Source organism: Felis catus, chromosome D3 (assembly GCF_018350175.1).
Source record: "Felis catus isolate Fca126 chromosome D3, F.catus_Fca126_mat1.0, whole genome shotgun sequence".
NCBI classification, from domain to species: Eukaryota; Metazoa; Chordata; class Mammalia; order Carnivora; family Felidae; genus Felis; species Felis catus.
This window is the reverse complement of record NC_058379.1, coordinates 41,013,970-41,038,641: the sequence shown is the minus strand read 5'-3', so window position 1 is coordinate 41,038,641 and position 24,672 is coordinate 41,013,970. Positions and strand designations below refer to the sequence as shown.

The 24,672-nt window shown below is 41.4% G+C and overlaps 1 protein-coding gene across 4 annotated transcripts in view; it reads right to left on the bottom strand.

Annotated features, from left to right (window-relative positions):
• Positions 1 to 621: 621 nt before the first annotated feature.
• LPIN2 (lipin 2) overlaps positions 622 to 24,672 on the bottom strand; it is an 84,842-nt gene continuing 60,791 nt past the window's right edge. For all 4 annotated transcript variants that reach the window (XM_023241793.2, XM_045041651.1, XM_019815051.3 and 1 more), the window contains exons 5-20: positions 23,815 to 23,922; positions 23,008 to 23,134; positions 21,827 to 22,172; positions 17,933 to 18,032; positions 14,811 to 14,998; positions 12,988 to 13,081; positions 12,478 to 12,547; positions 11,408 to 11,497; positions 10,337 to 10,419; positions 8,722 to 8,866; positions 7,675 to 7,823; positions 7,030 to 7,116; positions 5,472 to 5,624; positions 4,927 to 5,041; positions 4,166 to 4,269; positions 622 to 3,820 (exon numbers count right to left, since the gene is read on the bottom strand). In XM_023241793.2, the coding sequence (XP_023097561.2) occupies positions 3,676 to 3,820; positions 4,166 to 4,269; positions 4,927 to 5,041; positions 5,472 to 5,624; positions 7,030 to 7,116; positions 7,675 to 7,823; positions 8,722 to 8,866; positions 10,337 to 10,419; positions 11,408 to 11,497; positions 12,478 to 12,547; positions 12,988 to 13,081; positions 14,811 to 14,998; positions 17,933 to 18,032; positions 21,827 to 22,172; positions 23,008 to 23,134; positions 23,815 to 23,922 (2,104 nt within the window). In that variant the 3' untranslated portion in view covers positions 622 to 3,675. The remainder of the gene's footprint in view (positions 3,821 to 4,165; positions 4,270 to 4,926; positions 5,042 to 5,471; positions 5,625 to 7,029; positions 7,117 to 7,674; positions 7,824 to 8,721; positions 8,867 to 10,336; positions 10,420 to 11,407; positions 11,498 to 12,477; positions 12,548 to 12,987; positions 13,082 to 14,810; positions 14,999 to 17,932; positions 18,033 to 21,826; positions 22,173 to 23,007; positions 23,135 to 23,814; positions 23,923 to 24,672) is intronic.

Genomic DNA, 24,672 nt, shown 5'->3' with positions numbered 1-24,672 from the left:
AAGACCCTCTGTCCCCTCACCCTGCCCTGCCCTCCTGTCAAGGTGAAGAAGCATGAAATGAATAGCTTTGCCATACTGGAAGGCAGGCTCTCAAGGAGGGCTTTGGGATTCGTATCCAGCGTATGCTGCACCTGGTAGGGCCAGCAATCTGAGGGGATAAAAAGATACTTAAATAGTATGTGGATGTGGTTTTTGATCCAAGATCACTTGGACTCTCCTAGGCTGATGAAAACATCAGGAGTGCTAAGTGGTACTCACCTTGAGGGAGGGTCTAGTGAAAGGTGGGGTGGCGAAGGCTCGGAGCAGGTCTCCCAGGGAACCCCTGAAGGGCTGAGTGGGCAGCAGTCTAGAGGATGCCAGTGCGGACACACCAGGAGATACATATGTATGAATGAATCATTCTCTGGCAGAACGTACAAAGCCAGAGAGGTTGGTTCCTGTGGGTGTAGCCGCACTTTTGGAGTCAGGTTTTATAAAAATAAGCACCAAAAAGAAGTCCTTTCTGTAGACAAATTTAAGTGTCAGCAAAGATCAAAATGCTAATTTATGGAAATTATCAATTTCTGGCAAGAGTACAGAGAACACGGTTTAAATGTCCTCTGAAGGAAGGAGTCCAATGCACTCAGTTTACGTTTGTTTATTGTTGTAACATTTTGTTTTGAACATCAAACACTGCACCAAAATATGAGCCATTTATCTTAGGATAACTGTCTTTGCCGTGACTGAGTACTGTACTGATGTTTACAAGTAATTTCTGACAACTCAAAAATTGTTAGTGGCATTGCTAATAATCAAATACTTCATCATAGACTGAATGTAATTATTAAATTAAAACAACAAAGTTACCCCCTCCCTTTCTTACCTTCAAAACAAACCAAAAAAACTAGTTTTCACCTGGAAAGAGCACTTACTTTAAACAAAAACTCCATTTTTAACCGGTTTCATTAAACACAGCATGTTCTAAAGCAGAGGAAAACAAGGCTTCCCACAGTAACTTAAAAAGATGATAAAATTTCCTGGAAGAGTTTGTTTTCACCAACTAGCATTTACTAGAAAGCATTTACTTTCTACCTGTTTTTAAAAGGTCCTGCTCACACCTTCAACAATGAAGTCCGAAAGGGCCACACGCAGTCCCTACAGGGCACAGGCACTTTCCAGTCACGTAGCTGTTGTTCCTGGCTGTTCTCCCAGTGATTATCAGCAGCTTTCATTTTAGGACATCACACTAGGAAGTTTTTTCTTTTTCCAGTTGGAAACTATGCAGATGGTTTTAAAGCACAGCAAACACAGTCCTCACACAGGGGGGCTAAGTGTGCAAGCTCTGGGCCTGCACGTGCACTTCCTAATGCCTGCCAGAGACGCAGATGTCGACAACACAACCAGACAAGCTTCTTCAGCACATGGGCATCAAGACAAACACTCAAGTCAGGGTGAACTGGAGAGAGGGAGACGGGCCAAGGCCGTTTCACCAGGGGAGCCTAGAGAACGACTTAGAAAAGCCCGATCAGCTTGCAATCACCCCGTGATACCACCCATCACCGAAAGCAGCGCGAGGCTAACGCTTCGTTAACTCACCATCGTAAGGGTCTGTGTACAAACACACTCGAGGGTAACGCTCTTTCACAGAAAGAACAAATGTCATTTGTACCAAATGGCAATGGGTTTCAGCACAAACTTAATACTTTCAGAACACTATAGTGATAGTAATCATCTACTTTCAGCAAGAGGGACTCCTTTTAAATAAGGAAAAAGACTCACGTTAATTAGCAAACGTACCCACTGGATCGATCAATCTGCAGCAACAAAATGACAAAGTCTAGTGCTTATGGACACCGGGGACAGAGGGGTCTGCCACCCTCAGCACACGGCTGGGAGACCCGGGTTCCTGGCCTGGACCTTGACAAAGCCTGTGTGTCCAGAGGGAAGAGCTTATCAAGGGAAAAAAACTGTCTAATCAAAAACTCTTTAAAGGACAACCTGAAAAGCACTACAGAAGGTATAGAAGATTTTCCGTACCGTGCATGTGCAGAGAAGCCCTACTAAAGCTCATGTTCTCCCTCTAAAGCCAACATGGGGGGGACACGCTGTGGCGTCTATGAGATCAATAGCGGCACGCTGCTCTGCCAGGATTTTGATTCGCTAACTGGGCAGAATTTCATATAAACATAACCTAGTTTGCCTAACCTACTGTACATAAATAAACTCATTAAACAATTAGTCTTTGAACTAAGGTGGGCAGGTTTGCACTGGAAGAAGCAGGTGTCATTCCTCCTCTGGGAACACGTGCCTCCAGGTTCTGCCACTGAGAACTGCGTTCAGGGAACTCTACCATTGTCACCGCATCCAACAGTGCTGGGAGAAACAGCTGAACTCAAAGGACTTCGACTCTCCAATCTGGAAAAATAACTACTCCCATTTCTCCATCTCTAGATCACTATCACTGGGGTGGGGCCAACTAAAACGGGGGGGGGGGGTGGGGAGCGAATGCCACAGTACAACTACGGGCAAGCGCGGGGGGTCGGGGGGCCGGGGGGTGGGGGGTGGGCAGAGGGAGGGGGACAGGAAACCATCCCCAGCGGGCGCCTGGATCTGCAGCTCCCCTCGCTGCTCTGGAACTCGGCTCACCGCTTCCCTCCCAGCTGAGGCCTGTGTGTGTGTACAGAATCCTCCTCTCCAACAGTTCTCTGGCTTCGAACACTGAGGTGACTGTTGACACTGAGGCTCCTGGTTCTGGAGGGGCTGATGGGGCAGAACCCTCCCCCGGTGCTGTTCTGAGACTGACATGTCTCATTACAACCAGGCGGAGAAACTGAGCTGCAGGCAGAGCAGAGCAAAGGACTCTTCCAGAACCCCACACAAGTATGTATTTGCATTTCTAAGGCCTCTCTGAAAACAGATCAGTTACTTGTCCAATCTACTTCTGCTGTTGGCAGTACTCTTCCTATAGGCACCAAGCAGGCCCAGCAACACCTGTCTGTCCTGGCTTTGTCCACAGCTGAGAAGACGGTGATCTAAGGGACTTTCCTTCCCCAGAAGCCCACATCTGTGGGGCTGGGACGGTGGCCTGGGCCCCTGTCCAGAGCAGCCCGCCTGAGCAGGTGTCTTGTCTCACCACAGGAGGGAAGGAGGCGCCCACAGAAGAAATGTGCATAGGCGGTGTGAACCAACATCAATCACTAACTGGACCTTTGGCAGCTCAGTGGACCCTGATCCCATAAAGAAAGCCCTGGTTTTAGAGAGAAACGCTCTCAACTGCCCAGTGGAAACGATAACACTTTTACTTTATACATGTTTTGGTCCACTCTTATTTAGCTTCTTTTTTCTTCCTTTTAAATTATTCAGTTAAAGAAGCACCAGCACACACTTGACACAGCGCGTGTATGAGGACGACCAGTGATAGGAGCCCAGGCCTCCAAGGTCAGGTCCGAGTCCTCCCCTGCCCGCTTGCCCAGGGCACTGAGCCACAGCTCTGCCAGGCCTAGGAAGGGGAAGGATGACAGCAGTTCCAACTTCAGGAGCTCTCCCTGTGCCTGCTGGTGCCTGGCTGTCAGCATTGAGTCCCATTCTGCACCTGTGGCTTGGAGGGTAGCCCAGTGTCCTCTGTCCAGCAGAAGTGCTGGTCACCTTCCCTTGCTGCGAGGCGAGTGACGGAGGATCGCCCCTGGAGGTGCCATTTCACGCCAGGTCGTCCAGGTCCACTTTGGGGATCGGGTCTCGCCAGTAGCAGAAGGAGCTGTACTCTGGGCACGGAAAGGCAGAATTCTGTTCCTTATTGAGAAGTGGGAACACGTGCTCCACGAGCTCGCTCAGTCTGTGATACCTAAGAGAAGGGATTGGGGGAAAAACGCACAAAGTGTTACTCTGAAATTGATGTAAGAGCACAGGATTGCACGTCGTGAAGCTAGTTACAGAGATTCCTCAATGCAGTAGGATCTGAGACGGGCATGCATCCCTTCCCAGGACACAGCTTTCCTCTTCGAAGTCTAAAATAGTCAGTGATCCCAGTACAGACACTATTACAGAGAAGGACACACCCAGGCAAAGAGGAAAGCCTCCAACAGACAGGTACACTACTGATATTTCGAGCTGGGCCTGATCCTCAGAATCTCTGTTCCCAACTCCACCCCTGGCTGCCGGGTGGCGGGCTGAGGAGGAGCACACTTACGATGACTTGTTTCCTTTGGTCCTTTCTTGTATTAATTCACCCTTGGGGTTCACGGTGAATATTCTGCAGTCTGGAACTCCAACTTGCGTGTAAGCATAGACATCCTGCAGAAGAAAACATTAAATAAGGTGATTATGAGAGAAGAAATCAGGAGATGCTTCTCTGGTTCCTTGTGAGCCAGAAAAACAGTATGAACACAAGGCTGTCTTGGGAACACGTGGTGCAGGCACAGTGTCCCTCTGCCACTGCTAAAACTGAACTTTAGACAAACTGAAAGAGTGGGGCCAAACCCAAGGGCACTCAGAGTCAGAAAACTGGGGGCTGACAGACGCCAGGGGCCCTGGAATGGGAGAGGGGCCCTGCTGCCTGCCAGAGGCCGGGTGGCAACACCTTCCGCACGCCTGGAAACTGAGGGCCCGTGTGTGGGTAGGCAGGCTGGGAAGCTTTCGCGAAGGCGGAGCACTCTCTGGGGTGGATCCAAGGACATGGCTTAGAACCACTTACACAGGAGTCAGGACTGCCCGAGGAGATGGAATCAAAGCCATAGAAACAAAGAGAAAGTGCCCTTTCTCACACACCAAAACTCTAGGGCAGATGTCCTACAGGACCCAACAGCAGAAATTTGGAACAGATAAATGAAAACCCATTTAGCAGAACATTCATTCTGTTTATACAATTGGTTTGACAATTATATCCGGGCTGTACCCTAAAAAATACACGCCTCTGAATTTTACCCACCATACCAAAGGCTACACACTTACATTTGGACGGTTTCCAAAGGCGGCATAGAAGGGCTGCTTAGAGGGGGCAAACAGATTCTTGATATCATTTAGACACTCTATTTTGAATTTCTCTGGTTTCTTTTCTATCACTTCCCTAGGGAGAAAAAAAAAGTACAAATACAATGACCAAATCTGAAATGGTAGTTTTTCCTGGTATGTGATCCTGAAAAGATTTTAGTGCTCACAATCACTCATTTCTTAAAATATTTTGTAACTATCTTTCTTTCTCTTCCTTTGCCAGTCAAGAAAGACTAAGACTCTGAGTGATGGTGTTTAGGGAAGGAGAAAACGTGACAGCTTGATTTTTGGACCGTGTTTGACACAGACTAGGATGAGCTCTGAGTTAGAATGCTCTGGGTCTGGGGGAGCTGAAGAACCAAGAAATGCCGAAGCTCAGAATCAGATACAAACCCTTACGATGAGCCTGACCTCCAACCTCCCCATTCAGACCCTTTCCCCCAGCGCGAGCAGACGCATGCAACCACACATGTGCACACACACGCATGCACACACAGAAGGTGTACCTGTGGAAGGCAGAGAACAAGCTGCTAGGGGATAACATCAGAGGGCCCCGAGGCAAGATTGTGCCCTTGTCATTGACCCAGTGCAGGTAGCCACGGGTCATGTCGGCCATGCCGATGGCACGGGCGGAGCAATATAGAAACTTGTAGCCATTCCTGAAAGAAAAGACAACACACCCTGTTTAGAAACACATACTGTGGCAAAAATGGAAAAAAAAAAAAAGGGACTATTCTTTTAAAAGATCCAAATAAAGTTCCCTTCGTTTGTTGTGAAAATCAAATTCTTAAATTTAATAAGGAAAGTAGTTAGGATTATAAAGTTCTCACTTCTCCATAGAAAACATCATAGGGAAAAATGGGGATATATGCAACTAGGGATTATGCTAAATTTATAAATACTGATATATCTTCAGCAACCAGTCAATGAAAGTCAGATTACGGAACAAAAACCCTGGACTATCTTTAAGTTATCTGCATAAAGGCAAGATGCAAAGGATCTCATTTATAAAGACAATTTGTAGAATGCAAACCATTCTGTAAGACAAGGAGCAAATCATGGGTAACAGACATACAATTTTCATACTATGGCATTCTCAACTAATGCTTAAGACACTAAGTTTTCTTTTTCCTTTTTTTTTTTATATTTATTTTTGAGAGAGAGAGAGAGAGAGAGAGAGAGAGAGAGAGAGAGAGAGAGTGAGCGAGCAAACATGAGGGAGGGAGAGGCAGAGAGAGAGGGAGACACAGAATCTGAAGCAGGCCCCAGGCTCCGAGCTGTCAGCACAGAGCCCAATGCGAGGCTCAAACTTGCAAACTGTGAGCTCATGAGCTGAGCCAAAGTCAGACATTTAACCGAATGAGCCACCCAGGCACCCCAAGACACTAAATTTTCAAATCAATTTAACTCATATGGATTATGGTCCCACAAAGGCCACAGCACTGTTTTCTCTGTTGCCCCAACAGAGAGGACCCCATGGGTGACCCCATGCATGCAAGTATTAGCTACTCAGTGAAATCCAATTTAAAAATATCCAATTAGGGGCGACAAAATGGCTTTTGATTTTTGAGTGTCCGACTTTTGGTTTTGGCTCAGGTCATGATCTCAGGGTTGTGAGATCGAGTCCCGCCTTGGGCTCTGTGCTGGGTGTGGAGCCTGCTTCAGATTTTCTCTCTCTCCCTCTACCCCTCCCTCCTACTTGTTCTCTTAAACAACAACAAAGCAACCCCAATTAAAAAAAATGTAAATCTGGCTCTTCTGTAAAAGCTTAACCCCCCAATGATAACTATAACCACAGATATATATAAGTAGTGCCTCAAACTCCTAGCACTGTGAGGATGAGAGGTACAGGTTAAACATGTAACGCAATGACTGATACACAGCTCATGTTCCAGAAATGGCGGCTGACACTTTTCTTTGTATGAGGCTACAGGAAAGGAAAGCAGGAATAGCTGGATCATGAAGACACGATTTCCATGGACTGATGTATGCCATTTTTCTGTAGTTCTTAAAGCAAAATTCTAGCTCCCTTGAGTACGTGGCCATGTGGGACAAGATACCTACTCATTGATGGAATGGTAGAGCTTTGCTATACCCTGATGAGTCCAGTCTTTACCCAGCTGTGGAAGAATCTGCCCCAAAGCATCAGACCTGAGAGGGTAGAAATTGGAAAAGGTATCAGAAAACGAAGCATATACAGCCAAGTGTTTGCCTATTTAAATACCAGCTGCCGAAAACCACTGGGTAGAGGCAGAGTGGGGGGACAATATAATCTACAAGGGTGATTTTGTCACAGCTTACATAGCAGTGAGGCAGTCCCCTGCACACTCACAGAGGAATTTCTAAAAATAGAATCAGACACAAGAGCCAGATGTTCATTTTCAGAGATAATTCGTAACACATCCTCTTCTTCTTCTCCCTAATCTCAACAGTTTTTTTTTTTTAAATTTTAATGCCAGAACTTAGAGACTACATAACTAAATCTTGCTAAAAGTTTTTGATGTTAATTTGTACAGCTCCACCCATCTCCTCCATCCACAGAATGATCCTGTGTGTGACCACGTGTGACCTCTGTGTTCAAGTCTCCATGCATGTAGTTTAAAACACTTCCTGACGGTGGTCAAGGAGGGATTCCCCCAATCCTGCCCCCCATTGCACAGTGACCTGTACCTATCTCCTCCCTGCCACCCACCATGGGCTCGTGCTTACTTGGTTATTGTTCCGTCAATATCAGAGATGATGATCTTGTCATTCCAGTTCCACAGGTAAATGGTCCCTGCACAGCGGCAGGTACCTTGATATTGGGTTGTAATACTAAACACAACATCATTTGGGCCATCTTGGAGCTTCAGTTTTGCCTTTTATAAAAAGTAAGAGAATAAAGAAAATCATAAAGGGAGAATTTTGAAAATTCATGGTGTATCACTTTGATGAAATTATGTGCAACTAAGTCAGTTTCCAATAATATGTAGTCATTGAGAGATTACAAAGGTATCATTCATGTTAAGTGAAAAAAAATTCTAATCTCCTAATCTCTGAAATATATGTAGTATGTGTACATACATATATACACATATGTGTGCGTGTGTGTGTATACATATACATACATATATATATATATATATATATATATATATGGCAGAAACGTATAAGGAATGGAAAGAAATACATAAATATGATTACTATAATAAGAGAAAAAAAATCAGCTGAAAACATACAATTCTCAACAGGGTCTGAATATTTACAAACCACCACCAGTGTTTCAGGGCGTCAGCTCAAGGCAGGATGGTTTCTGTTGCGTTGGCACACACACAGCCCAGTGCTGCGTGCACAGCTTGTTCACAAAGAGCTGAGGGAGCCACTGCCTGAATGGTGTTTTGGAATTCTAAGAAATTTTTCTGATTCTCCAAAAAACCAAATGTCTCTGCTCTTCCTCCACACCCGACCGCCCTAGGGCACAGCGAGACCATTTCATACTGAAAATGTGTGAAAGGGAATGGGAAACCAACAGGAAAAAGGTAACTGCATTTAAGTAAGAAAACGACATTTCTCTGTTGTTGTGGCTCCTAAAAAAAAAAAAAAAAAAGTGATGGCCTGGCTGTGTAAGGTACATCTGGGAAGAAGGTTAAAAATACTTATCTGTTGGTTCACTCTCAGAGACTGAAGTAGGAAGTCTGAGGTGGTGCAAGAAGCATGTCCAATTAAACAGTTACTAAAGTAATCTGACTGGATCCACACGGATCACACAGGACTCACAATTTGGTCTGAAGAGAGTCGAAGAGACTTTTTATAGGAGGTTGTGCTGCCATGGCTTGGGGGCTCTGTGGGAACAGGGTCCACTTTGATGGATTCTTCGAGCTCCTGTGACCCTTCATCACTGGATGAGTCATCCTCAGCCGGCCTATCAACAGCAATCCAGTTACTGAAGAGGCAGCAGGGCATTTTAATGACAAGAGCTTTTCTTTAGGATCAAGGAAACAAAGAGATCCTAAATCCATTCCGGGGAAGGGAAGAGTTGTTCACTCGATTTCCAGTGCCTGAGTATTCACATCATGAAGGGAGAAGGCCACCTTCTCCCTCTCATGATTAGCCAGCAGTCTGGCTATGACTGATTATTTTCTGCTATGACCAGTGAATGCCACTAGGTCTACTGACTCTTGTTGAAAAGATAACATACATTTCAAAAGATAACAAACTGTAGAAAATATAACTGCTTATACAAATTTAAAAAACTAATAAAAAGGATTCTATATACCTTCCTTTAAAAAAAATATTTATTTTGAGAGAGAGTACAAACGAGAGCGAGGGGGTGGGGGCAAGGTGGAGAGAGAGAGGGACAGAGGGAGAGAATCCCAAGCAGGCTCCATGGTGTCAGTGTAGAGCCTGACTTGGGGCTCAATCTCACAAACTGTGAGCTGAAATCAAGAGTCAGATGCTTAATGGACTGAGCTACCCAAGTGCCCTATAAACCCCTTTTGAAAGAAGAGGGTAAAGAGCAAGAAAATGAAAGCTCAGGCTCAGACCAGCAGCTGGATTAAAGAGCTGGAGCAGGAGGAGAAGGAAAAAATCTGGCTGGGCAAGTAGAAGAACAGCAGAAATGAGAACAAGGTGCATAGTGGCACCTTTCAGGGCCAGCCAATACAAATATCCAAGAGGGGCTACATTTTCCAAGAAATGAAAAGGACCCACACTAATTTTGTTTTTTGTTTTTTTTAGATAGAGTGTATACTCATGTGAGTAGGGGTGGGGCTGGGGCAGAGGGAGGAGAGAGAATCTTAAATAGGCTCCAGGCCCAGCCTGGGAGTCCAACCCGCAACTGTGAGATCATGACCTGTGCCAAAACCAAGAGTTAGATGTTCAACCAACTAAACCACCCAGGTGCCCCTAATTTAAAGAAACTTCTACCCCAATGTGGGGCTCTAACTCATGACCCCGAGATCAAGAGTTGCATGCTTTATCAACTGAGCCCACTAGGCTTCCTCTGAAATTCTTTTGTGTCTCCCTTTTGTGTCGGATAGGAAGCTAGAGGGCAGAGACACCGAGGCTAGCACATCTTAGGACTCCTCAAGATCCCTTTCTCAGAGGCCTCCATTTTACAGGCATCTGATTCCATGGCTCCAGGATGGGAGCAAGGCATTTAAAAAGCAGTGATGGGTGTATTTACTCCTCTAAACTGATTATAATTTTTAGAAAAGCAGAAATTATCTTCTGAGTGGCACAAACAAGCCACTTATGGTCATGGTTGTCCCTATGAGAAAGAAGTTTCTGACCAAAAATTAATCAAAATTGTCAAAATCAGCTTGAATACAATGGCTAAAAAGCAGTGAGTGAGCAAGTGCTGTGAGTCTGGAGGAAGGACAGGGTGCCCCACCTGCCACTGGCTGGCTCCTTTGCACTTGATGGCAGGTCACTGGTTGGCGGTACCTCGGATTTTCCTTCCTTGGCCTCTGGCAGCTAAAACAACAAGACAGCAATGGCGATGTGCAATATTCCCCACCTGCCCCCAGAGACTGACAGGTAAAAATTTATCAGCAGCCCTCTCTAGCAATAAGCAAAATGGTTTTCTGAATCCCTAACTTAAAAATGCTTAAGAAACAGCCTTTCTCTACTTTGAGCCAAAGGACAGAAATCTGAGACAGAAGTCATATGCTGTTATGCAAAAGCTGTTCACTACAAAACAATTAAAAACTTTTTATAAAGTTTATTTACTTATTTTGAGGAAGAGCAAGAGCAGGGGAGGGGCAGAGAGAGAGAGGGAGAGAGAATCCGAGGCAGGCTCTGTACTGTCATTGCAGAGCCCGACGTAGGGCTCAAACTCATGAACTGTGAGATTATGACCTGAGCCCAAATCAAGAGTTGGACACTCAATTGACAGAGCCTCCCAGGTGCCCCAGAAGTAAAAACTTTTAAAAGAGCACCATTTCAAGTCACAGACTATAATACAACTGGTCCACATTCATTCGGTCTGCTCCAGGGACACCAGTACTACAGAACAGAGGTTTCCCATGCCGCCGCCCCCACTGCCTCCTCCTCGGTAGGAGAACAAGCTCTTGCTTCTGTCTGGAAGGTAATATAGTGAGTGGGCAAAAGGAAAGAGGCTTTGGAGCTGAACCCTTGGCCAAACCCTAGCTCTGCCCTTCACCAGTTATGCGTGTTTGGTCAACTCACCTCACCTCTTCGTGCCCTAGCTTCTTTACTTGTAAAATGGGAACTCAAACATCTATACTGAAGGGCTGTAGTAAAGGTGAAGGGTAACGTACGTAAAGCATCTAGCATAGTACCTGCACATCAAACTGTTCATAAATGGCGGCTATAATTACCGTAAGGCAGTATTATAAGCCCAAATTGATTTTCTTGTGCTTGGCAAAAATGTTTTCTGAAAAAATGAAAAATTTGCTTCTTTTCAGCCCATGGAAAAAAATTACCTCTCCGGGTCCGTTACCTGTTTGGTCATGCTTTCTCTCTTACGCCAAAACCACCAGCGACCAGATTTCTTTGGCATCTTATCTTTGACCCAGGACTCGACTGTGGCCTGGAAACAATCAATTTGGGTCAGTCTCGTCATCTGTCAGTCACAAAACACCCAACTGCTTTCTATCATCCCCCTGCAGGACAGTGCCTTATTATGGAATGTGAGCAACATTCTCTACACCTCCCAACTCCTCCAGAGTTTGTAACACCTCTGACAGATGGACAGTCCTCTTTTGTGGTAGCACGGCTTTGCAGCAGTTCTATGGGATGAGACTGGGTGGTCTGGCTAAACAGGAGCAGAGGGCTGGTAGGTGCTGCTCTCATTTCTCTACCACTGGAAAACATGTTCTCATGAGTTATGAGGACCAACTGCACTGACAGATTTAGAACAAATCTTCAGGTTCTATATCACAGGCTTATTAGACATATCTTATCCAATCACACTAACATCACACTTCTGGTGGGCACATCACCCTCGTCCCGCTGCTTCTTTCCATATTAATGAGAGGAATTCCTTTTCATGCATTCCATATTTAGCTAACAATTAATCAAATCTCTCAACTTTTATACCCAACCAGAAACCAGTATAAACTTCTAATAAAAATGACAAAGACATGGCAGCCCAGCAAGTTTCCTAGATTTGGGGCATGAGATAATTTGAGTGGGCACATAAAAATCTTTGGATCTTCTGTAATATTAATCTAATTTCATTAAAAACTTTTTTTTTTAATGTTGCTCCAACTCACCAACTGTGAGATCATGACCTGAGCTGAATGAAGTCAGACACTAAACCAACTGAGCCACCTGCTAGAATATTAAATTAATATTAATTAGAATATTAAATTAAATTAATATTCTAATATTTAGAATTTAATATTCTAATATTCTAATATTTAGAATATTAAATTAATATTAATTAGAATATTAAATTAATTTTAAATAAAACTTTGAGTAGTATCTAGTTTAGAAGTGTGCACATATGAATTTTTCTAAATACCATATGTTGTAGATACTTAGAAAACAAATGGTGGATCATCTCACCTTCGGCAGACTCTTCTGGAATACTTGCAAGCTAAGGATCATGGGAGCAGCCAAAGCCCAGTTATAGTAACTGTGAGAAATAAATTGTGTAAAACCATTACACAGAGAAGGGAGAGAGGGAGAGAGAAGAGAAGGGGGTAGAGAGGAAGGGAAGGAGGGAAAAAGAGGAGAGGATGGGGGCACAGAAACAACATGAAATTCCTTATTCTTTTCAATGAAGAGATGATCAGCTAAATTTTTTTCCCACATGAATGATCTCTGCTTCAAGCCAAACTTCTCTGAGCAGAGAAATAGTAAAATCTATAAGAAAGAATAACATTTCAATGCTTCATTGAAAAAAAAAAAAGAAAAAAAGGCTGAGGCGTCATTTTCATTTCAAAGTCACTGCCCACTAGCTCATTTATATGTGATGGCACATTTTATAACAAGAAAACTAGAATAGTTAAAAAGAGCACTTTGAAAAAAAACCCTGGAAGAGTATTTAGCAATTATAAAAGCAGGAGTATTTACCGGTTATAGATCCGTATTACAAGGTTAGGATTGTCTATAAGTCCAGGGTTTTCTGCAAATTCATGATAAGTAATGATATGCTCCATGAATTTTTCTGCAATGTAAAGTAATGATCCTTTGGTTAGATATTATGTAAATTTCTAAATGAGAATATCACAATACTCTGCGTTGAAGGATCTAAAGGATAAAATGCGTCCTTTAAAAAAATTTTTTTTATATTCATCAAAAGCAAAATATCATTTTTTTTTTATCCAGGACAATAAAGAACACTTCCTTCTTCTATCCTTCCCCTCTTCTACCACTCCTCCCACAATTAAAAACAAAAAACAAAACCACAACAACAAAAACAACACAGAAAAAGGGATATGCCACAGAATTTCAGGAAAACAATAGATGTGGCCAGAGAGAGAGAAAGGAAGATACACATGTGTGCACACACATTCTCTAGAATTAATGAAAACTGTAGTTTCATTCTTAACAAAGACAAACATTACTGGCAGGCAGGCAACTGCATAACTAGGGAATATTCATGGGGATCCTACAGCTGTCAGGGCATGCTACATTAGGAAAAACAATCAAAACATTTTACAATTGCTTGGAGAAAAAAAAAACCTAATAAATACACACCAGACTATGGCTTAGGATCAGCCAAGAAATGAACCCCAAGTTCTTGAGAAATGAATGAGGATTCTGCATGAATTTGAGCAGATCAAGGCTAACAGGGAAATTTCTCGCTAGGACTGTTCCTCCTGGTGATTTGTAGATTATTTACGTTTACTTGCCATTTCTGCCTCCTCCAATAACAAACTCTACCTAAGTACCCAGAATTTTAAGTGTATATTTTATGGTTTATAGAACTGTGTACTTTCCATTCCACCCCCAACTTGTATTTTTTAAAATGAAGACTTATGAGGATTAAGAGCTATTGACTATAACCTGCTCTTAATTTCTTGCAAAAAATAAAACAAATAGAATTAAGAGATGGAGAAGAGGCAAAATGAGCACCTTGTGACCTGAAAAAGAGAAGGATTCAGGAAAGCACAATTATGACTCTCAGGGCACCAAGTCTGCCAAACTCAGGCCTTCAGCTGCTCTGAGGGGGAGAGAAGATAAAAGATGATACTAGTTGTGGAAGGAAACTCTTTCCTTAGAGGACAATCAAAGGCTACCAGCCAAACTGAGAAAATATTAAGAAGAGTTTAGGTACAAAGGAAGGTAAAACCAAAAAGGCCAAAGAACTTGGGGAAAGATACACCCGAGTGCTCACCCCACCCTGGAGTCCTCTGAATTGCCTCTGCTAAGCTTCTTCCTTTCTCTTGAGCAACTATACTTTCCAGGGCCAAGTCTCAAGATTGAGACAGAAAGTAACCCCTTCTACTTTTTGCCAGAAAGACTATTTCCTCAGTGGACAATTAATTTTCCACAACTTCAGCCCTACTCTCATATCTAAGGCTCAGTGCTTTCCAGGAGGGCAGCTGGGCCCCAGTCCACACACATTTCAACTTTACAGATGAGAAAGTGGGACACAGCATGAGCTGACCCTGGCTGCTCCACAAACAGGGCAGCCTGAGAATTCTCCACCTCTCCATGTGAAATGAGAGCCTTTGAGGCACACGAACTTACTCGAGCCATTTATATGTAAGGTCACCCCATATGAGGTACCTTAAATGAGGAGCTATCTGACATTAAAGGGAGATACCTGTTACCTGCACAAGATCGTTAAAGAATTTAATACCCCGAAGTGGCTGAACAGCAAGTTTTCTATCAAGTAACCACCAGGCTGCTTTCTCCAGTGAAGACAGGGGCATGATTGCCCAGCGTACCTTTGGAAATTTCTCCGTTCTCACTGAGACCCCCACAAAGAGAGAGGGTGACATCAGGCAAGTCCATGGCAGAATCTGAGAGGCACTCGGTGCCGCTATCTGCAGCCGCACTTCCAACGGACTGTGGGGACTGGGAGCCAGAGAGCGTGTCAGACTCAGGCCACTGCCGGGAGCCAGGGTCCGATTCACTGTGGGCAGGGGATGGGGAGAAAAGGATTTGCCTTATTACAACTTCTTGTATTCCTGGCTTACTACAGGGTTCTCTGAGGGCTTGAACCAAAAAATATATCCCCTTAAAAAAAGGAACAGATTGACCTAAAGACACAGCTTTCCTTAGAGTTTAGACTCTATCGCAAATGACATTAAAAATAACTTAATAGCACTGCTGAGGAATTAACTGTGAATACAGTAAACAGGTCACAAAAATCACTACAGCCATTCACAATAAGACAAACTTTTCAACTACAGCCTTTTTGATTTTAATTAAAGGATTCCAAGAGTCATAACCATTTATTTACATTTCCATGATGAAAATGACAGAGTAATTAAGAAAAATCTGATGTTTGGAAACCTTTGATCCTAACCTCCTAGAAAAAGTTGTGGTACTGTACACATCCTGTAGAAAATTACTGTAGTTCAGGGTTGTCTAGACCTTTCTAAATTCAACTGTTACTTCACAAAATAGAACAAAGAAATTAAGCAAGAGGAAATTCTCAGGATGGTAGACCTACCTTGAAAACATTTTGAGAAATAAACTGGAAATAAACTATTGTTACACTAACTAGCAAGGGTTAGGACTAAAAAGGTGAAGTTATTCAATATTTTCATTTTTCTAGATGTTAAGGCACAGAAGCCAGGTTTTAGAAGATGATCCTAAGGGAAACTTTGTAATGGAGCATAAATCTCAATCCAAAAGAACAAGGAAATGGTACCTTAAGTTTCCTATTCATGAATGTTTACTGCTCTACACCCTTTGAAAGGATACTTAATGTCATGTTGAAAAAATGTTCTAGAAGTTTCAAATTCTTTTGTTTTATTCAAAAAGCCAGCCTACTTAATATGATCCATCAAAGTTTTATGACTTTTAGGAAAAAAAAAACCCTTCAAATTTGAGCAGTAGGTGGCAGCAGAGTACAGACAGGTCAAGCAGTTTCCAAAGCTATTATGTTTTGCATTTGAAACAATGAAAGATTTAGGTTTCTGAAAATTTTCTTTCTTAGTAGCCATGCACACTCATACCACAATATTGAAATTAATTAGATCAACAGAATGTTCTTACTGGAAATGGTGAAAACGCCAACGTAAAGCAGCAGTTATGGAGTCAGGGGGCAGGGATGACCCCGGGGAAAACATGAACAGAAGACTGTGATGTGTTTCCTCTTTCTCCTGGGCCCATGGCTAGGTCCCCTTATAGTGAGGTGTGGCCACATGACCATGACTGACTTTTTGGATGTGGACAGAGGGGTGTGCTGTGCCCTTCCCAAGCCTAGCCCCTGAAAACTCTCCTGTGTGAGCCTCCCTCTTTTCCCAGTCTTGGCCCTAAGGGAATGGTGGAGCCTCAAGATGGAAGAAAGCTTATGCTCCTGAATCCTTGTGTGCAAGGTGCCTCCCACCAAACACCAGCACTGGAAGAGCATAGTATGACCAAGAAATACATTTCTATTGTGGTAAGCCACTGAGGTCCTGTGTTTTGTCAGAGCAGTTAGCATGATCCAAAGCAAAGTGACCCCTAAATAGATGGAGGAGGCCATCTGACTCAACATGTCACCAAATCCAAAGGAGTGATGTGGTTTAGACTGAAGTTTAGCTATAATTATTAATACTGGATACTTAGTCAAAATGACAGGATCAGGACAATTAACAAACCAAATGCTTAGAAGCCTTACAACACAACAGTCTTAGTATCTTTAAGTATTTATGAAACGCCTCCAGAAATAATTTGTTCAGTAGGGTCAGGAGGGAATAAGCTAATTTGGTGAACAGGTGATGACATTAGGCAGTCAAATTTATAGAGCACAGTAAGGTTCTATTGCATGAGTTATTCTCATTTTAAATTTATTAATTACGCCCCATTTTTTAAAGGGGAGACTAAGAACTTGATCTTTGGAACACTAATAAAGGACTGGGAAATGTGAAAGAAAGTGATAATTCTAGGATAGCTTACATTTTAACTTTCTTATTGAAAAAAAAAAAATTGGAGCACTTCCGATTCTTTCACCTTAAAAACCCAACTATTCCTTTATGTGAAGAAGATATTTTGAGACAAATTTAGGGCAGAGAGCTAGGAAGGTGTTTTAAGGACCTTCTAAAAATATCCATAAAAAATTTAAATATCTTCGTATTAACCCCATGTTTCTATTTTAACTAAAAACGTAACAAGTTTTTCAATAATTTACTTAGAAGTGCTTAATAATATGTGCCTATGGCTCAGTATTTCAAACCATACTTTCTATGGGAAAAGTAAATTGTTTTTTGTAATCACAGAGTCCTATAAAAGAATATCCTGAAGGATGGAAATAAACTTAGGAAAACAGTACAAATACAGCATATCTGAGGTTTTAGTTATTCAAAAGGGGGAAACTGAGAGGGGAGAAGAAAGGGTGACAAACGGTAAGAGGTCTAGGGAATGTGGGGTGTACAGGTCAACTGGAAATGGGGACTCAAGAAGCTCAGCCCAAGTTCAGAAATAGCCTGGGAGCTCAGACTCACTGAAGGAGTGAAGACATTCTTTGTAAAATGTTTTTGAGTAAAGATATTATTACCTTTAAAACACATAATAAATGAAATAATGCTAACGAATTTCCCCCAACATGTTCAGTTTGTATTAATGACCATAAGATTTGCTAGTCTGAAGTCGTAACCATTGGTACACCCTTACGTAGACTTAAGTAATGTACCTTTTCTCACTGTACTAAAACTTTCTTCATAAACAGGTAAATTATTCGTTTCATATCACTACAGTTCAAACGCCACACAATTTCTGAATTTCCCCAAATCTGAAGCAATCATCCAACTTGGGTAAAGGTCATCATCACTTTGCTCTTTTTTCTCAGTGTTTTGCTCTAGATTTGGCCATTATATTTCACAGCTATTCACCTTTCAACATCTAAGAAATACAGTACCTTTTAGGGAAGTAGAGGGCTGCAACTTCAGGTTCTAAAGCCTTTAAGTCATCCAGGTAAATATCATCAGGTCCTTGGTGTTGGCTTCTCTTGTGGACACCTATTTTTTATAAGAAAAACACACTGGAGGTAAGAGTTTAAATTATTCTTCATTTACAACTCTGCTACAAAACAAAGGTTTGCAAACGATAAGACCAATCATGATTCAAACTGCGTTTTATTTGTAAAGGTGTCAACTAATGTTTTCCTACGTGTTGGTTCTCAACCATCCATGCCAAAGAAGGAGAAATTTGGTGTTACACACATACAGTTGCACAATAAACATGTGCTAAATTAAAAAAAATTTTTTTTAATATTTTTGAGAGAGAGAGAGAGTGTGAGCAGGGGAGGAGCAGAGAGAGAGAGAGGGAGACACAGATCTGAATCAGGTTCCAAGCTGTCAGCACAGAGCCTGACACAGGGCTTGAACTCACAAACCTGAGATTATGACCTAAGCTGAAGTTGGACACTTAACCGACTGAACCACCCAGGTGCCTCAACTAACTTTAAGTTTATTGAGAGAGAGAAAGAAAGAGAGAGAGAGAGAGAGAGAGAGAGAAGGAAGAAGAAGAAGAAAAGAGAGAACATGAGAGACAGAACATGAGAGAGACAATGAGAACATGAGCAGAGAAGGGCAGAGAGAGAGATCCCAAGCAGGCTCTGCACTGTCAGCACAGAAGTAGACATGGGGCTCAAACCCACAAACCGTGAGATCATGACCTAATCCAAAATCAAGAGTCAGATGCTCAACCGACTGAGCCATGCAGGTGCCTAAACATATGCTTATTCCTTCATCTGCTATTACATGAATAATCCTAGCTCCTAAGTCATTTATTTATATTTGATGATAACGTTTTCTTACAGTATAAATAAGCATGACCAAACCTGATGAAATCACTGGCATTGAGAAAGTGGTCCTTATTCTAAAACCATGAGGGAAGGGTTGCTAGAAAGTCACATGGTACCAAAGTATCACCAAGAATTACCTTCAGGTTGCAAAAGGACAAAAATCGCTTATAATGGATAAATCTGGAAGGTAACACCTTAAACAAGCGATCACATTTAGAATCACTAACACTGGGACATTATGAGATGCTCTATGAAGTACTCAATATATTCCATGGATAATCTTTAACTCAAAAAATAAACGTTTAACCCAAATTTAATTAAGCCTCTAGGTCTGTACTGCCCACTACAGTAAGTCACCAGTGACACGTTTCTACTGAGCACATAAGTGTCCTAGTCCAAAATGAGGTATATAAAATTTTTTTTACTTTTATTTTTTTTAATATAATTTATTGTCAAGTTGGTTTCCATACAACACCCAGTGCTCATCCCAACAAGTGCCCTCCTCAATGCCCATCAACCCTCGGTTTGTTCTCAGTATTAAGAGTCTCATGGCTTGCCTCCCTCTCTCTCTGTAACTCTCATATTTTTTTTCATAGTCTCCAATCATTTATTATATCTTTGAGCTTTATCTTTTTTTTTTTTTTTTTTTTACTAAAGAATAAAAGTAAAATGTTTAAAAAAATGTGTAAAACACAGGGGGTGCCTAGGTGGCTCAGGTGGTTGAGCATCTGACTTTGGCTCAGGTCATGATCTCATAGTTCGTGAGTTCGAGCCCCACGTCAGGCTCTGTGCTGATAGCTCAGAGCCTGGAGCCTGCTTTGGATTCTGTGTCCCCCACTCTCTCTCTGCCCCTTCCTCACTCACACTCTTTCTCTCTCTCAAAAAATAAACAAACATAAAATTTTTTTTTTAAAAATGTGTAAAACACACACCAGATTTCTAAAACTTACTATAAAAAATGTAAAATATCTCAATTTTTATACTGATTACATGTTAAAATTGTTAACAGTTTGGGCTTACTAGCTCAGAATATATTACTATACTTAATTTCGCTCATTTATTTATTTAAAAGCTTATTTATTTTGGGAGAGACAGAGACAGCCTGAGTGGAGAAGGGGCAGAGACAGAGGGAGAGAGAGAGAGAATCCCAGGTAGGCTGCGTGCTGCCTGTGCAGAGCCTGATGCAGGGCTCAGACCAACGAACTGTTGAGATCATGACCTGAGCCAAATCCAAGAGCTGGACACTTAACCGACTGAAGATTTAAAATGAATATTCAGCTCACATTGCATTTCTATTGGGAACTGTTGTTCTAGAGTTAACTTCCAGTTTAAGGAAATATGGGGATGTCACCTTGAAAAAAACTAACAAATATAATCAAAACATGAGAAAGCATACAAAATAACTGGCCAGACTCTTGAAAAGGTCAGTATCATGGTTGCAGAGGGGAAAAAAGGAGTGAGGGAACATGTGTGGATGGCACCATTCTAAATAAAAAAGGTTAATAACAAAAAACAAATGCAACATGTAAACCTTGATGAGATCTTGGTTTAGAAGAAAAATAGCTAAAAAGCTTTTCTTGGTACATTTGGGGAAACATGAATATCAATTCTTCAAGATGACAACTGTCCTGTGGTTATGCAGAGAGTGTTCTTATTCTTTGAAGATGTGTCTTACAGTATTAAAGGTGAAATCTCAAAATGCTTTTGAATGTTTTCAAATGGTTTAAACAATAAAAAACTGTTATCTGTGTGAGTGGAGAGACAGAGAAAGTGAGGAAGGAAGCAAAGATGCATACAACTACATAATCAAAAACGAGGGGGGGGGTGGAGAATGAACCCAACTGAATGGTGGAAACCACTCAGTGTCCCGATCCCTATCTAGTCACTTCCTATATCATGTGCTAGGAATAGGGTCATTATTTCCTCCAGTCACTATGTGCTGGCAATAGGGGTTGTTATTTTCTAGTGTAATACAAAACATTCACCCTGAAAACTAGATTTTCCTCCCTAACATTTCTTAAACCAGAATACATGGCCTCTGGTTGCAAAAATGCTGAGCTCTGAAAAAAGAAGGTCACAAGTTAAGCAGGATCATTACCTGGATGATCATATTTGGCCACAAATACCCCTGACAGTCAAATTCTTTTATTTTAAATAAGTTATTTCTGAATAACTCTGAAGGTTCATACCTGTAGTACTTTCTAAGTCAGTTTGTGATTATTTAACTTTTCGTGTTCAAATTTTTAAAAAAGTGAATACGGTATTTGGCTATTATGTGACAGTGGGTATTTTCAATTTTTAAGTAAGGCTTTACTTCCATAAAAATAGGGCCAAGGCCAGTGTTCAGACAATGAGTATGTTCTGGCTCTTACTGTACTAAGTATCAATGGACAACTTTATATTTTAAATAGTAAGAATATTCTGATTTATTAAACTTGTTTTCCAAAAGTGAGACACAGCTGTTGAGCAGCCAAGAGCTGGACCCCATCTTTTAACTATTTTAGAGGAAAAAAATCAATGAAAAAAAGAGAACACTAATAATTAGCATACATTTATTTATATCCCATGTTACTAGAAAAAAGGACTTAATCTGGCCTCAACTAACCAGATGCTTTAGGTAAAAACATTTTTCTCTCATCCAATTATTTCTTTTTCAACATGTAATTTTTTAGGATTTCACTTCACTCTATTGACGTTTAGTCAGTAAAGTGGTTAATTTTATGCATTAACTAATTTGAACATGCTCATTAATTTTTTCAATAACTGCTTCCCAAGGGCACACTGAGTAGCAGCAGTCGGGGGAGAACAGGGAGGAAGTCAGAATCCTGCTCCAGTGGCATCTGGAGTGCAGCGGGGAAGCCCTATTAAATAAGTGATCCTAACTGTACGACAAGTTCTGATCAGGGAGTAGAAATACAAAGGCAGCCATCGAGTATCATTTGAAACACTGAAATAATTTATCATCTAAATTTGCAGTACCTGACACCAAATTAAACAAATGATTACCTTTCTTCTTTGATGGTGAGTCTACTTTAGCTGCAGGTTTTGATTCTGAGGTAGCCTCCACCAATGATGGATTAGGAAGGTGGTCTGCATCTAACATAGATGAAATCTGAGGAGGCTCCAGGGGAGGTTCAAGAAGTTCTGCAGCAGAAGTTGCACTGCTCATCTGCTTACACGGGGCTCTGGGTTTGGGTTTCACTATGGTACAGACCGTTTCTCCCATGGAAGCATCTTTTTCAACTTCACTTATGAGGTTCTCCTCACTGGGAATTACCCGAAAGTGGGTATTTTCTGATGGTGTAATTGTAGCTGTCCTAGGATGATGATCAGACCTCTCTCTTTTGCTGACCTAAAAAAAGGTGAATTGTTTAAAAATTAAACTATTTTCAAAGGTATTTGTTATAATCTATTTCTTAATCTGGATGCAGGTAAACATATTCATTTTATTCATAACATTCAGTAAGTATATTACTTTATGTGTGTGACATATTTCATAATTAAGAAGCTGGAAAAATAACTGCATTTTGTTCAATATCATGATATTTACAAGAGATCTATTTGTAACTGTTGTACTATGAAGAGTTAAGCACCAGAGAAGACTAAGGAATTACGACAATTTTTAGATGCCAAGAGGAAGAATGTTCCTTTCAGGGAGAAAACTTGAGTGCTACATGAAAGGTTAGCCCTGCTTGAACTACCTCAAGGCTCTGTTGAAATAGCATAAAAGTGGGTAGTCAAGTATCAAAGCAAATTACACATATAAGCAAATGTATACTTTTTATAAACTTACAGGGACTAAACATTTTCTCTCTCAAGTAATGTATCTTTCCAATTCTTTCATTATGAGCTGGCAAAAAGTTTTCATAATCAATTTCCTATTTAAAACTTCAGTGTGGAAATCCTAGTTTCCTTTAGGTACCTTTGAGATTTTCCTTATTAAAATGTTAATTAGCAATCAACATTACTAACTAGAAACACACAATATAATGCTGGAATCCCTCTGCTGCAAACAGTTATGAAAAATGTTAACTTTGGATTTCTTTTCTGTGACCACACGAGGGCACTACCATCATTTATATTCATGGGCACTGGCTCAGAAATCACCACTCCTCCTTTACTCAAAGACAGAGACACCTCACAGGTTTTTAAATGGACGTACTCCACAGGCAAGTGAACATCAGTACCTTGGTGGACTCTGGGAACCCTCCCCACGTCCACTCCATGTGGGACTCCGATCTGAGCAGACTCTCGGCAGGTTTCACCTCCAGCTCTGAATCACTCTTAGGACACACTGCTGTTGGGGAATACGGGCTGTAAACAAGGGACAAAAAAATGTGATGCCTTTGAAGTCAGAAACTTCAGTCTTGCTGAGCTCGACACATTAAAGGAAATATAAGCTTGAATATACCAACTTTATCCAGCCAGTATAAAGACTCCTATTGAAGGGAATATAAATTATTTCTTCCATTTGAGTTCTTTAATAATAATAAAAACAACATCAACCAGGATCTAATGAGGACTTGCTGGGTTCTCCATAAACACTTTAGATACATTATCCTTACTGATTCTCACAAGAAACCAATGACAAAGATAATTTTACAGGAGATGAAATGTACAGAAAAGATGGGTTAAATGAACAAAATCAATACATGAGAGAAACTGGATTTAAACACAGAACAAAGTTTGACTGCGCCTTTCTTCACATTATCTGTCTACAGTTAATAGTGGACACAGTAAGATCAGAATTTAAGAATTGTAGAGGGCTAATTCTATGCAGATTATACAGATCTACACTAACTAACATTGTGAGGGTTAAATCATATCAAATTTAGAAACAAAATAATTGAGAGAAAAGGTCCATATTCATGTTAAAAGTACACATTCAGTTCTCCTATATGAGAGAAATAGGAAATATCATTACTGTCAAATAACAGAAAACCTATTTAATATATCTTTTCTTAAACAAATGGAGAAATTTTAAAAATACTTACTTGTCTAAAGGGGACCAGTCTCCATCAGATAAGGGGTAATGGTCCCCAGAATGGAAGAGCAAAGGCTCCTTAAATTCATCTTCCTTTAAGGAAGCATTTGAAGATCCTCTGTGAAGGAAAAAAACAAAATCAGGAATGATGACACTGTCAGCTTAAAAATATCTCCAAATCTACGGACACATTGTCTAAATGATGCAAATGAAGAAGACCAAATGATTAATAACTAATCCTCTTAGAAGAAAAATATGAAGGAGAAGGGGGATTCACTGATGCCACCATGCCACCCACCATACACTACTGCCATCACTATTTAAATACGGAATAAACAGAGGAAGGACAGAAAAGAATGTGTTTAAAAATGATGTGATTGGGGGCACCAAGGTGGCTCAGCTGGTTAAGCGTCCAACTCTTGATTTTGGTTCAGGTCATGATCTCACAGTTGGTGAGTTTGAGTTTGAGGTCAGGCTCTGCGCTGACAGTGTGGAGTCTGCCTGGGATTCATTCTCTCTCTCTCTCTCTTTCTCTCTCTCTCTGTCCCTCCCCTGCTTGCTCATTTTTTCTCTCTCAATAAATTAAAACTGTGAAAATGATGTGATTAACAATTCCCAGGGTACCTGGGTGTCTCAGTTGGTTGAGCATCTGACTTAGGCTCAGGTCATGATCTTAGAGTTTGGTAAGTTCAAGCCCCACACATTGGGCTCACTGCTGTCAGTGCAGAGCCTGCTTTGGATCCTCTGCCCCCTTCTCTCTGCCCCTCCCCCACTCATGCTCCCTCTCAAAAACCTAAAAATTAAAAAAAAATTTTTCCTTTTATAGCCCTTCAGGGTAATTGATTCAAAGGCTTCAAGAGGAAAACTA